This window comes from Lissotriton vulgaris, chromosome 5 (genome assembly GCF_964263255.1).
Source record: "Lissotriton vulgaris chromosome 5, aLisVul1.2, whole genome shotgun sequence".
In the NCBI taxonomy this organism is placed as follows: domain Eukaryota; kingdom Metazoa; phylum Chordata; class Amphibia; order Caudata; family Salamandridae; genus Lissotriton; species Lissotriton vulgaris.
Window position 1 is genome coordinate 710,698,631 of NC_141693.1, and position 15,384 is coordinate 710,714,014.

The 15,384-nt window shown below is 49.2% G+C and overlaps 1 protein-coding gene across 6 annotated transcripts in view; it reads right to left on the reverse strand.

Annotated features, from left to right (window-relative positions):
- Positions 1-15,384, reverse strand: part of GBF1 (golgi brefeldin A resistant guanine nucleotide exchange factor 1) — a 2,509,897-nt gene that overhangs the window by 1,077,826 nt on the left and 1,416,687 nt on the right. For all 6 annotated transcript variants that reach the window (XM_086922141.1, XM_086922138.1, XM_086922142.1 and 3 more), the window contains exon 23: positions 6,984-7,077. In XM_086922141.1, coding sequence (XP_086778267.1) covers positions 6,984-7,077 — 94 coding nt within the window. The remainder of the gene's footprint in view (positions 1-6,983; positions 7,078-15,384) is intronic.

The window sequence follows — 15,384 nt, forward strand, 5'->3', positions numbered from 1 at the left end:
TGGGAAATGATGGAGTTAGTAGAACAGAAAAGATGTCCATGTGTGTATATCTAAGTAAGATAGAACTGGAACAGATACAGGTCCCGGGGAGGTGGGTGGGTGTGTGAGAATCTGCAGCTCTACATGCCAAGAACAGATGCATACTGGTAAGTAGCATTTTCCGTTTGAGGCATATGAGCTGCAGATCTCGCACTGAGCATTGACTATACAGCAGTACCTCCCTTAGCGGTGGACACCTGTATCTGTTTCAGTAGTTTGAGAGTTTTAAGAACAGCTTGGCCTAGCAGCTTGCTGTTTGGCTTGAACATCATCACAATAGTGTTTAGTAAATGTGTGCGTTGTAGACCATGTTGCTGCTTTACAGATGCCCCGAAGGCCTTTCGGCTTTGCGCAAAGAGTATTATACTGATTCCGAACTTGAGTCAAGAAAGTACATTCGAACCAAATGGCGGAAAAAAATAATCTGAAGATGGAGAGGATGCCCATGCGCACTGTAGTCCAGGGGAGGAGCCACCTATCTCGTGATACTTCGAAGACTCTTCCAGGACATCAATGTGCGATCATCCGGACCCAACACTAGGCGGCGATCTATGCACATATATGAATTCAGCAGCCCACATGCCTCGAACATATTGTTACCGAAGGTAAGTAACTTGTGCATCTGAAAGAAACAGGTTAGTGTTAGATTCCTTACCTTAGAATAGATACCCCAGCAATACCAACACTGGTGGTGGGTCTGCGAACCAAGATCACACCAGAAAGTCCTGGAGAACAGAATGGCAAACGTGTGCAGCGAGGCCCACATAGCTGCCTGACACATGTCCTGCAAGGGGACTCCCCGACCCAGGGCAGTAGTAGCCGCCGTGGCCCGAGTAGAATGGGCCCTCAGCCCAACAGGAGGCTCCTTTTTCGCCAAGGAGTAACAGACCTTGATGCACAAGACGACCCATCGAGAGATGGTCCGCTTGTGCACCGCCCGTCCCTTCTTAGCGCCCACGTAACCAGCAAAGAGCTGGTCGTCCACCCGGAACTGGCGTGTGCGGTCTAGATAGAAGGAGAGCGCAGTTTTGGGTCCAGCCAGTGGAGCCTCTCTTCCTCTTTTGAGGGATGCGGAGGCGGAAAGAAGGTGGCCAAGGTGATGGACTGCCCGATATGAAAGGCTGTAACCACCATGGGCAGGAAAGAAGGACGAGTTCTCAAGACAACTTTGTCTGGATGGACAGAGAGGAAAGGAGGTTTAGAAGATAGAACCTGGAGCTCACTCACTTTCCTGGCAGAGGTGATGGCAACCAGGAATGCAGTCTTAAGAGTCAGAAGACGCAGAGGGCAATTGTGAAGTGGCTCGAAAAGAGCGCAGATCAAATAGGTTAAAACAAGATTCAAGTCCCACTGAGGCATCACGAAAGGACCAGGAGCAAACATGTGAGTGATGCCCTTCAAGAATCTATTTACAACAGGGGACTTGAAAAGAGAAGGCTGATCAGGAAGCCTCAAGAAGGCTGAAATTGCATAGAGGTAGCCTTTGATAGTGCCCAGAGCAGAGCCCTGCTGGGCAAGTGAACGAAGAAAGAGGAGAATCTCTGAAAGAGGGGCAGAAAGTGGATCCACAGCGTTTGCTGTGCACCATGCCACAAATTTGTTCCACCTGCAGGCGTAAACCGATTTTGTGGAGGGACGCCTAGCTGCTAGAATGACATCGCAGACTTCAGGAGGCAAGTCAAATGGCCTCAACTGCCGCAGCTCAATATCCACGCATGTAGGTGGAGACTGGACTGGTTCAGGTAGAGGACCGTCCCCTGTTGCTGATACAGAAGGTCCTCCTGAAGAGGCAGACGAATCGAGGAATCGACTGACAAGCTGAGTAGCTCGGGATACCAGTATCTTCGTGCCCAGTCCGGAGCCACAAGGATGACTTGGGCCCAGTCGCGCCTGATCTTCTTCAGCACTCTGGGCAGAAGTGGTATAGGCGGAAAGGCGTACAACAGACTGCAGCTCCACTCGTGACGAAAAGCGTTGCAGAGCGAGTGCCGCCTTGGAAATTCCAACACGCAGAACTGATGACATTGCGCGTTCTCTTCTGTGGTGAATAGATCTAACCAAGGCTGAGTTTGTCCGCCATGGCGTTCAGGGAACCTGCCAGGTGTTGAACCACCAAGGTAACGCCTTGATATTCCAGCCATGTCCAGAGGTGCAGAGCCTCCTGGCAAAGGGTACAAGACCCCCCCCCTGTTTGTTGCAATACCATATGGCAGTGGTGTTGTCCGTGAACACCTGTACTACACTTTCCCGGACAGAGGGAAGGAATGCCTTCAGTGAAAGTCGGATCGCCCGCAACTCCATAAGGTTGATGTGGATCTGGGACTCCGCCGGAGACTAGAGGCCTCTAATCTTCGCCTCTCCCATGTGGCCACCCCATCCCAGGAGGGACGCATCCGTCACCACTGTGTTCTCCGGTTGAGGAAGGGAGAGGGATCTGCAATTGACCCAATCGTGATTTGTGAGCCACCACTGCAGCGGTTTCGCAGTGCCCTCCGAGATCAGGACGTGGTCGGACAGGTTGCCCTGATGCTGTGCCCACTGGAACTTCAGATACCATTGTAGAGCCTTAAGTCATAGGTAAAGGGACCACCCATCGACGCCAGATACGGCGCCGAGCCGACGCCGGACCGGGGCTGAAACCAGGGACCTCTGACTACGCTGGGGGCGGCAGCAAGAGGGTCGGCGCCAGCGCAGGAGTGTTGATGTCAACTGGCGTCAACCGGGATCCAGGCGTGGATCCCACGGGGGCCTGCGGCGTTGGGACCGAAGTCGACGACGGCACCGGGGCCGAAGCCACCGTCTTGCTAGGACCCCCAGTCATACCCGCGGGGCCCGAAGGCGCGCTGGCAGGCCTCAAAGGAGTAAAGTGAGTCCTCATGGCCACGAGGAAGTCACAAACCTCTTCCAGCGTCGCATGCAGTCCAGGGACTGAAGGGTATTGGACCGGATGCGGCGCCTGCGGCCACCCGAACCCTCGGCCGAGTCGCGCGACCGGTGAGGGTAATCAGAAGAGCGAAGTCGCTTCTTCGACTTCTTCTTTGAATGCCTCGACTAAACTGAATGCGAGGACTTGGAGTCCGATGAACGGTGATGTCTCCGGCTCCGCGACCGGTCCCTTGACTTCCTTCTCGACCGGGACCTCGAGCGGAGCAGACTGTCGGATCTCGAGCAGCTTGCGGGACCGCTCCCGCCTAGCTTTCAAAGTCGAGGCACGACTTGTCGTCGTGGTCGGCCCCTAGGCAGTAGTCGGCTGAAGCACTTATGTCAGGAGGTTAGTCCTGACAGCCACTGTAGGGAGTTCGAGGTAGAGATCCTCGGCCACCCTTCACAACACCACTGCATAACTCGCACTCTCCTTCATAGCCACAGTAGGAGTAGTTAGCATGCCAATGTCTGGAGGTGTCAAGACCGCTGGCCTCCCCCAAATCCTCAACCCAGTCCAGGTCAAGCTCACACTGTGCTGTGAGAGGGTCTTCAGACCCCTCCCAGTCGTCCCCTTCCTCTGAAGGCTGTGGAACAGGCCAAAAATATGGAGGCTGGTGTACATAGGGTAGAAAGGCCCCATCAGCATTGGAATCTGGCGCCGTGTACACTTCAGGACTGAAACCGGGGAGGACATCGTCCGGGTGCACGGGTGACGTCAGAGGTGGTGCCGGTGGGGTCGACATCGGTGGAGGTTTCACGAGGTCAACCGGCGTCGACCGGTATCCAGGCCTGGATCCTTGGGGGCCCTGTGGACCGGGGTCAAAGCCAACAGCGATGCTGGAGCCGGAGCCGCTGACAGTACAGGGTGAGGACCCCCCAGTCTGTCCCGCAGGGAATGAAGGCTGCCGCTACGTTATCTCGGCGACCATGACGCTGACGACGGCCGCTGAGCCGCTCGACGTCACCTTCTGACGCGCAGGGGTACTGCTGACTGAAACTGTCCGGATCCAGTATGATGCTTGGGGGTAATTCTAAGGTAAGTAATCTATCACTATGTGTTTCTTTCAGATATTTCTTAAACAGAAACTATGCCACTACCTCCCGAAAAGATCTCTTCGATCAGAACAGAGACTTCTTCTGGTAGTGCCACGAACCAGGACTGTTAAATGGGGCGACCGATGCTTCAATAATTCCGCAGCCAAACTTTGGAACATGCTTCCAATGGAACTAAAATCGGCACCCTCATTACTTCAATTCAGAAAACTTGTAAAAACGTGGCTATTTGACCAATAACCGTTCAGCACAAACACCCCCTAAGGTAGATACCGTGATTAACCAGAGACTGCTAGCTTAAGTCACAGTGCCAAGACACCCACGGGTATATGCTGCGCTTTATAAATGTTTAAAATAAATAAATATTTAATCTAAAACTTGAGCAGGAAAGAGATACTCATCTGGTGGCTGATTTGCAAAATGTGAAACCCGAAAACCTGGCATCAGTCCTGGCTTCACTGTTTGACCAAACTGTGTGATTCTTAACAATTGCTTAATTTCACTTTGCCTTTTTTTCTTCATTACAACACTGGAGAGCGTCTTGAAAGACACAAATCCAGGATATGTGCTATACAAAAATGTATTTAATTTATTGTATTTATTTATTATATTTCTTGTAATTAATTATTTGTATTTGTTTTATTTAATAAACTATAATGTTATTCCAACTATTTAACAACCAAGGCTACACAAAAGGTGCACCTGACAAATGAGTTGCTTCTTGTTTCACTAATGGCCTTGTTTTCAGAATGGGAGGGGCATGAATGCTTCCATGATTATGTTTGAAAACTATCAATTCTAATGAATTCCTCTCAATGCATTGAGATAATATGATCTAATAAGGTAAAACACTCATGCATGTTAATAAAATGTACTTTTTTTTAAAGTAAGGAGTTTATCACGTTTTCTTTTACATGTTTAGTGCAAGATGTCTTTAGAACTAAAGGTGTTCCTAAAGATAATTTGGCTAGGCCACTTAGTTAATGTGTAAATAAAGAATGCATGTTTCAATGCTTTCTTAAAGTTCCAGCTTTGTCAAGTTAACAGCAGCACAGTGTTGCTGTTAATCAGGGGGCCGCAATTAAAGGTCAGGAGAGCTGCGTGCACCCCTTGGGCTGTATTTTGAGTATTCCAGGTCTACAAGAAGCAGAACAAAAAATATCGGATATAGAGGATAAATTGTCGCAATATGAGAAAAACATTTTTCCGGGGCAAAGTAAAGTGCGCCAGTAAGAGACCAAATTGAAGGCTATGGATAATCAATTCTGGCGCTCAAATCTGAGATTTACCGGATTTCCGGAGGAAGGTTATCCAGACTGTTCCTCAACTAATTAATTCATTGTTTAAGAAGTATATTTTGTCATAAACCCCTGATGACAATGATTTTGAAGGTACATAGAGTTCCTGCTCAGGCAGCTGCGGATGTCAAATATCCACTGACAATTTTAGTAAATTTCTGAGACTTGACCATCAAAGAACAAATATTGAATAGAGTAATTCAGCAAAAGTCTTTTACTGCCTTTAATAATGCTAATGTGAACGTTTTTCTGAATTATCAGTGGCCACGGCACAGCACCTAAGGGCCTTTCAAAGGCTGATTCATTAGTTTAGACTTTTTGGAGGTCAGGTTTCCGTGTTTCAATCTGATAAGTTTGAAGTTCTTCGGAAAGATCAATTACATTTGTTTGTGTCAGTGGAAGAAGTGCATGCCTTTTTAAAATCAATCAACATTTAAAGGTGTAAGGAAGTGACTCAATGAAGGATATGGCTTGTATGCACTTGGGAGAGGGTTTGTGGGGAGATATGGATGGGTGGGCACTAGATGCTATTCCATGGCACCTCTTGGTTGAGAGGATGAGTGAGGCAGCAATGTGGGGATCCCCTGTCTCATGGGAAGTAAGTGAGGGGGCAGAGGGAAAGGGGAGGGGGAGTAGGGGTGGGGGGGTTGTGTGCAGAGAACAAGGAGTAGGAGAGAAGAAAAGTATTTCACTTCCAATTTGAAAAGCCTAACTCTAGAAAGTTAGTAAAGCCTAGAATAAAACAAGGTGGGGATCCCCTGTCTCATGGGAAGTAAGTGAGGGGGCAGAGGGAAAGGGGAGGGGGAGTAGGGGTTGGGGGGGGGGGGTTGTGTGCAGAGAACAAGGAGTAGGAGAGGAGAAAAGTATTTCACTTCCAATTTGAAAAGCCTAACTCTAGAAAGTTAGTAAAGCCTAGAATAAAAAAAGAGGAGTATGAGAATAATAGAGAAAAAGTTGGTGTGAGATCCATTTTTTTATGCAGCTGATGGTCCAGAATATTAGGATGTTTACATGTAATGCGAATGGATTGTGGAATAATCGGAAAGTGGGCCCTCAGTGGAATTGGTTGTTGTCCTTCTCCCCCAAGAAAATATTTGTGCAGGAGAGCCATTTCAAGACCAACACTCCTAAATTGTCAAGGTCAAGATTGCAGATGTTGTCCTTAACTTGTTGAACTACCATGGCCCTGTTTTTGCTGGCACCAAGGCATTGCAACAAATTTATGATTTATTGGTTCTATCAGAAGGATCCTTAGTCATAGGAGGGGACTTTAATTACATTCAAGATATCAGAATAGATTCATCAAATAAATCTAATAAACAGTTAAAACCCAAAACTATGAAACTGACAAATATTAAGAAACAAGGACTGTTTAGTTACAAAAGTTTTCACGCTCAAGTTTCGTGGAAATAATCACTTCAGTGATATACACGGAGTGTATTTTAGGATTATACATAATATTTGAAGTTTGCTGTGAAAACAGAATTACTTTTTTCTTTTACTCACGAGGAAAAATGCAACCTAGGGAATTTGTCTTTTTAACAGTAATGAGAAGGTCTTCATATCACATTGTGTGGATTAATGTCTTTGTGAGCAAACAGTTAATGGATCTTTTTGTTGGTTTGCATTTTTATAACACATATTTCCTGGAAAGCAATACGAACTTACCTCACTGCTGAGAGCAGTAAATTTGCATAGGGAAATTATGAGATTATCAAATACGTCACTAAATCCATAATGAGCAGCTATCTTTGCACACTTCCTGAAAGGGACAAAAGAAGCATGTAAATTAACAGAAACTAAAAGACAAAAATCAGGAACACATCTTTGATCTCTACAGAAACCACTACTTAATGACACACAGAAACCAACAGGTCAAATAAAAATGCCAATGGATGATGCTCACAAAATAACAAGTCACTTACCTTCAGTAAAGCTTTTTCTGGTGGATACTCTAACCCCAGATCCTGTGAATTTCTCAGAGGCTCCATACTAAATCCGGAAAACAAAGAAGCAGCAATCCAGCTCACTAGTAGGTGGCACCATGAGACTATGCGTCAACACTTTTCCACTTTGGAAGTGACAGAGTTGCAACACCAATGAGCACTCAAATTGAACAAGTTACTCAGCTTCAGAAACTCCTGAATCTAGTGAGACTCGGTTGGTCTTGGCCTTTTTTTGCAGGGTGATCCCTGAACTTTCTGCCTTCCTCCTAGTTTTTTTTCTGACATGGTGTTGGTAGTTTTAGGACTCTGGGCACTTTCGCACTGCTGTCCAGTATAACGTGTGTGCGCTTTCTGTGGTAAACATGGTAAGATTGGGCTAGCAGCCGACAAGATGGCTGCGTGCTGAGTGAGCTCCGGCGGTGAAGAGCCCCTTCCAATAAATCCGACCACTTATCCTGCCTTATCTCGGAGAGGCCGAGGCTCCCACAGTGCCCAGTGACCGATTGGCGACGGATGCCCTGTCTCCGGTCTTAATCCGACACCCAGAGCCGAAGTCAGACACGTCTGCGTAGCAGTGGCCTGCTGCTGCGGAGGAAGCCGGGGTCTTGAGTCGCCCGCGTCCCCGGGTGAGCGCCAACGGTCGCCGGAAAAGGAACGGAGGTGAGGGAGCCCGGCGCCTGCCCACCAAGGGGAAGACCTTGTGGGCGGCCGGGTGCGCTGCAGCTAAAGACGGCCTGCTGTGAAGGGGTCAGGACGGGGGGCCCAGGTGCCGGGGGCTGAGGAGTAGAGATTGGGGGGAGCGACTGAGGCCTGTGTTGCGAGGCTCACACCAGGCTACGAGACCTGGAGGAAGACGTTGTCACTGCCTAGGGGTTTGCACCACGCCGGACTTAACGGCTCAACCCCCTCCTCCCCCCTGCTCTTCCCACAACCGGACTAGGACAGGCACATAAAGGCCCGCAGTGCAGATACTGGACTCTTCGGCTGGCTCCTCTGGCGGACCGCGGCTGTTGCGTTGCGGACCGACGACGAGGGAGGTGATAGTCAGGACCTCTTCACGCCAGAGCAAGACAACGTGCAGAGAGTGGGCGCGGACGACCTTGGTAGTGGCTGAACTGAACCCGAGGACTGCACATGGCAATTTAATCTCCTGTTTAATACCCGACAGCTTTGTTTTGACTAGCCGGCTCTGGACACTGGACAAAGGCGAGCCCGGCTGATCGGGAGGGGTCACATTCACGCTGGACTTCGTACCCCCTCACACAAGTACACTGTTGTGGGTTGGGTTGAAGCACTCTGCTATGTTGGGGTGGCGGGCAGTTCAAAGTCCGTCAGGCAGGGAGGCAGGGAGGGGGGTGTTTTTTGGGAGTGGGAAGCTCAGAATTTTTATATGTTGTATTCAGTTTACATCGGAACGGACCTTGTAGGGTGGTTTTTGACGCAGGTCAGATCTTTGCATGACACTGTGAATCGTACTATCCAAAAGACATCCCACACTTTGATGGCGACGATCACACCACACACTAGTACCCGGATAGAGGACCGCACAGTCCCTGTGCCGCCGCTCACATTACTCACATGGAACGTCCACGGGTTGGGGGATAGAATTAAGAGAGGCCTGGTGTTACGAGCCCTGAAACGTCAAAACCCTACACTGGTGTTTTTACAGGAGACCCTCCTCATGGGTCCAGCATGTAGAGCAATGGACAGATGGGGTTTCCAAATGGTGGTCCACTCTGAATTAACCAGCGGATCCAGGGGTACGGGTATTTTACTGCGAAAGAACTCCCCACGATGATCAGGGCAGGTTTGCGGCAATACACGGGCAGTGGGAGGGCAGATTGATCAATGTGGTCTCGGTGTATGTCCCCCCGGCGCTACAAAAGATGGCGCTCCCGGCGCTCTGTGAATTTCTGTTATCTCTGCCCGACGGAGATATCCTCATTGGTGGATACTTTAATACCACAATGGACCCAGGCATGGATAGACACCCGGAGAGGGCCCCATCGGCCGAGTTCTCCCACTTAGAGCTTTAGTGAAGCACTGGGGTTGGTAGATGTATGGTGACATAAACACCCTATAAAAAAACAATACACCTTTCACTCCGCAGCGCACAACAGCATGTCTAGGATAGATTACGTCCTGGCCACAACATCCAGTCTCTCCTGCGTAGACCACATCACCATAGGGCCCAGAGGGATCTCTGACCACTCCCCAATAGTCTTCACATACTCCGCACACCACATGTCCCACACACAACTTTACACAATCTACCCAGGATACCTGCAAATCCCGCAGATAATAAAGGAACTCCTCAAGACCACAAAACACTTCTTTAATGAAAACATGACCTCAGTCAGTTCACCAGCCATACTGTGGGAGGCCTATAAAACGGTTCTCCGGGGACAGGCAATTGCATCCATCACTGGCTACAAACGCACAAAACATCGAGATCTTTCGACACTAGAACAAGAACTGCAGGCAGCAGACACGGACTACACCACTAATCCTACACCTGAAATGGCCCATACTCTTCATCTCAAACAACAACAATACAGAGAACACCTCCAACAAGATACATTGACCGCTCTAGCAGCTACCAAACACAAAATTTATGAAGTGGGTGATAAAGCGGGGAAGCTCCTGGCCTGGCTCAACAGGAGAGACAGGGACGCTCGAACTATAGCGCAGCTCAGAACAACAGAGGGAGGTCTTACAACAGACCCGGGGGAAATAGTAGGTGTATTGGCCGACCATTTCCGAACCGTATATACAGCGCACTGACAGCAGAGGCTTACATTTTTTTGTGTAGCATGGAACTGCCTCGCCTTGCGCCGAAAGCGTCCATAAAGCTCAACGCAGACCTCACGATTGCTGAAATATTCGCAGCGATACAATCACTACAATCCGGAAAGGCTCTGGGCCCCAACGGGATCCCGCTGGAGCTCTACAAGGTCATGGCGGACACTCTCTACCCCCATTTGCTTAACATGTACAACGACTGCCAATCATACAGTCCCATATCACTACTCAATGCGGAATCCACAATGTTAGCTAAAGTTACAGGCTGCAAGTACATCTGCCCGAATTGATACACCCGGACCAGTCCGGCTTTATGCCTAATAGGAACACGGCGCTTAATCTTCGGCGCCTACAAAGTGCATTGGAACGTAAACATGTCCTGTCGGAGCCATCGGCTGTCCTCTCCTTAGACGCCAAAATGGCCTTTGACATGGTGGACTGGAACTACCTCTTCGCGGTTCTCCCACGCCTGGGCTTCGGTCCAAGGATCTGTGCCTGGATCCGGCTCCATTACACGGATCCGGTGGCATGTATTACGGCGAACGGCCGACTCTCGGGCGCTGTGCAACTGGCGAGAGGGACTCGACAGGGATGCCCTCTGTCGCCGCTTATATTTGCCCTGGTGTTGGAACCCTAGGCGACATGCCTTAGAACAACTCCTCTTCTATGCGGTATAACATGACAGAAGGCTGGGAGGACCGAGTATCCCTGTATGCAGACGATATCCTGGTGTACCTAACGGATCCGACGAGCGCTCTGCCGACCCTCTTCGAGATCTGTGCTGCCTTTGGAGCAGTTTCGGGCTACACCATTAACTGGGCAAAGTCAGTACTGTATTTACTTAAGGGGCCGGAACCCCTGCTCCCCCCCCCCCCACTGCCCGTTGCAAATATCACAGGAATCATTTAAATACCTGGATATACATATAACGACGGACCCGGCTGCCTTCTTCTCCAAAAATCTGGCGCCCCCTCTGGAACGGCTGCGTAGGGACGTGTCGCACTGGGAATCACTACCCTTTTCGATGCTTGGCAAGGCTGCGTTATTCAAAATGATGGCATTACCCCGTTTTTTATATGCGCTTGAAAACACGCCGTTTCCAGTACATCAGCGATACTTTCAGCAGATACCGGCACTGGCATCCATACTTCCCTGGTGTAATAAGCCTGCACGCATTGTGCAAGTCAAACTACACAGTGACTGGTATGACGGCGGCATAGCACTCCCTAACATACGATTTTACTACTGGGCGGCGCACCTCAAAATCATAAACCAATGGGTACATACCCCACACACTGACCCCGCCTACAAGGCGGACAGGGCACAGCTGGGAACAAACAGTATGTTAGCGGGCCTATATATAGTAATCAACGGGCGGCGAAGCTGGAAGGGCAGACTAAACACACAGTCATGATATGGCATACAGCACAGGCACACTTGGGGTGGAAGGGGACCATCACAAAACTCACACCCCTTTGGGACACGAAACAGCTAGGATCACTTCGGAACACCAGAGGCTTAGCACAATGGGACAACATAGGAATCTCCCTAGTTGGCGACTTATGGGATAAGGGCACGGTCATCCCTTTTGATCACCTGCAAAGGCAATACGAGCTGGCACCTACGGAGACATTCCGTTACATACAAATTAGACATGCACTACTCACGGCACTTCCGCAGAATGCAGACATACCTGAATCCTCTCCCTTGGAGGATAGATTACTAACAGATTATTTGCCAAAACGTGCCATTTCGTTCACGTACCGTAAGTTGATTAATAACCAACCAGACTTCACAACAGCACTGAAGGAAAAATGGGTGGCTGAGGTAGGAGCTATGGACGAGACGGAATGGCAAGCGGCGCTGGCATCACCTAGAGAGGTGGGAATCCCGGCCCGATTGCGGCTTATCCAGCTTAAAGTCCTTCATGGCTCATATCTCACTCGACACACGCTTCACAAAATAGGAAGAGCACAGCATCCGTTTTGCCTAAGGGGATGTGGTAGTGAGGGCTCCTTTTTTCATACGATCTGGGATTGTCCGGTATTAACTGACTTCTGGCGCAAGATCCTCCGTACAGTTTCACAGACTCTAAACGTTTCCATGTTGCCTGAACATCGAAGAGACCTCCTCAATGTTTGGGAACCCAACGACTTAACGAGATATGGGCAAATGTGGGCGACGCTCTCATCATGGTGGCTAAACGCAATGTGGTGTAGAAATGGGGGTCAGCGGATTTGCCCTCATTGGAGGCTTGGTGCAGGGACATGGACATTACCATGGTCACTGAAAGAACTGTATATGTTAATCGCAAATGCCCCCGAAAATGGACTAAAATATGGACTGCCTGGAATACTTACAGGGGAGATTCTGTGATCCTTTACCTGAATCTGATGATGATAGCTCAGATGAAGAATCTGATGATGAACGTTGAGACGAATGGGTCATGTGTGAAGGGGTCTAATTCTTGATAAAGGAGGGAGGGGGGAGTAGCGATGCTCTGTTTTGCTCGGCTGACTTGCTACTCATTGTAACTCAAATATTCATAACTGCACAATGTCTTTCCGATGTCTGTTTTCATCTTAATAAACAGTTATCGAAAAAAAACATGGTAAGATTGGCCTACACTTGTTTGGCATATTTAATGCATCTATCAGTCCCCAGTAAAGTGGTATCTAGCATACCCAGTGACAGTAAATTCAATGCTACTGGTGGGCTTGCAACGCTGCTTGCGCCACCCACCAGATTAGCCTTTCAAACATGTCTCAGGCCTCTGCCATCGCAGGGCCTGTGCGCGCAGTTTACTGCCGATGTGATGTGGCACGCAAACTTGTTGTCACGTCTGTGATCCCCCTCCCTTTTACTGCATGTCAGTCACCCATAAGGTAGGCCCTAGCTAGCCCTTTGGCCAGGGTGCAATGTAGGTAAAAGGTAGGAAATGTTCTTTAAGTGTGTGACATGTCCTATTAGTGACGAACAGCCATTTTTGTTTCTCACTGCTGTGAGGCTGCCATCTCATAGGAATGCATTGAGGATTACCTGATAAGTGTTTCAATGTTAATTCCTGATATGAGAGGAGCAGCGTGGTCAAGTTTGGTATGTTTGGAAAAGTAATAATAAATGCTGTGTAATGGTGGTGTGCACAGATTTATTATCAGTATTTTAGAAATGCCACTTTTAGAAGTTGTACAAAAGGGGGTGGTGATGGACGGAGCATCTGAATCAATCAAACACTCACACCCAGTCAAAGGATCTGGGTTTAATCCATCACCGTTCTTTAGCCCACTCTGCCACCCCAGTTCAGACATGGCTATATGCAAATCAGTCTGACCCTGTGCCTCATGGGAACAGCCCAGCCCGAACTGCCAAGCCATGTCTTCCCTGGACTGGAAACAAGCTTTCGAGGAACTGGTTTCTGACATTCCAGCGGTCTTCAGCCCGGCTTGCTTGAATCCAGGGGCAAAGTGAGCAAGGGACTCACGTCTGAGCATACCCTGCCACACTTATGGCGGCCAAAAGCAATACAAAAGGGGGTGGTGATGGACGGAGCATCTGAATCAATCAAACACTCACACCCAGTCAAAGGATCTGGGTTTAATCCATCACCGTTCTTTAGCCCACTCTGCCACCCCAGTTCAGACATGGCTATATGCAAATCAGTCTGACCCTGTGCCTCAAGGGAACAGTCCAGCCCGAACTGCCAAGCCATGTCTTCCCTGGACTGGAAACAAGCTTCCGAGGACCGGTTTTGTACCGCTTTTGGCCGCCATAAGGTGGCAGGGTATGCTCAGACGTGAGTCCCTTGCTTACTTTGCCACTGGATTCAAGCAAGCCGGGCTGAAGGCGGCTGGAATGCCAGAAACCGGTCCTCTAAAGCTTGTTTCGGTCCAGGGAAGACAGCATCCATTTTGTGATGCTGAGGCTCGAGTTAACTTTAATCTGGGTTCACTGTTACATACATGTCGTGTCCCTCTAGAAGGGTGGAATGCTAACCCCGTCGCCAGAATTGGCGAGGGGTTACTATTCCAATTCGTATGACACCACCTCGACATGTTTTGATAAAGCGATATCAGAGTTGGCATATAACCGTGAGGATTATAATGCACTTAAGAGTATATGGTATGCGTCATCATGGAACAGCTATTAGGACTTGGTTCCGCAAGCTGCAAACGGGCTCAGCTCATGCCAGAGCACCATCTCACACGATTCCAAGCACTCTGCCTTCAGGATTGTCAAGGCCTGCCATAGGAGTGACTGATAGGAATACGAGTGTCCATTTTAGGGATAGATATAGGTATACCATATCTACAGCAACGGGTGATTACACCACTTTGCCCCAGCTGTCGTGCAGCCAGTTGTGTCAGATTTAGATGGCCAGCCAGGGGTGGCATAATACATGCTGCAGCCCCTGGTAGGCCCTGGGTACACCTATGCCCTGAGTTACAGGGTCTGATAAGGTGGCCCAGTACCAATTGGTAAATGCACCTAAGGTGCACGTGTCAATTTAGTGAGAGAACAGCAAGGCTGTGGGTCTGATTAGCAGGCCCACAGCCAGAGAAGTCGTAAACCAGTGAAGCAAAAAGCAAAAATCTGGGGTGATCATAGGATTGCAGACCCTACTCTCCTACACCCTCAAGGCAACTTATACCTGGAGCCACAAACCAGGTAACCAACATTGATGGAGTGCAGAGAGATCATCCCATAGCAGTGGTCAATCTCAGCTGGGGAGGTGTCACTGGCCACAAGAGTGGCAGTGTCACCAAACTTGCCTGTAGATTGCCTACTGGGGAATGATTTAGAGATCTCAGCCTGGGCTGATGTAGAACAAGAAACCCATTTTAAAATGGTAAACCTCCATGGTAAGGTTAGTGGGGCAGTGATAGCCACAGCCCCAGTCCAAGATGTCCTCCCTGAACAGATCAGGAGGGCCAGTCACAGCCCTATCCCAGAAAGATCCCTTTTTCTGAACAGGTTGGCAAGGCTGTGATGGTCACAGCCCATACCAAAACTTAGTCCCTTCCTGAAAAGGTTGGTGGAGTTGTGATGGCCACAGCTCAAACTCAGACAGATAATAGTGTTGTGAAGCCTGAAACTATGGATCACTCCACTCAGACAGAGAGCATTGAGAAGGAAGAGCAATCTCCCTCCCACCAGACTTTAGGAAAGGATCAGCCTCCTCAGGGAACTGATCTGATCCCTTGTGAAGGAACTGCCCCAGAGGTAGTCAGGCCTAGCCTGGCAGAGCCCCCGATGTCAGTGGACCCTTCCAAGGTGGGACCCAGTCTGGAGCAGGTAACCTGCCCCTCTCTACCCTGCCTCAG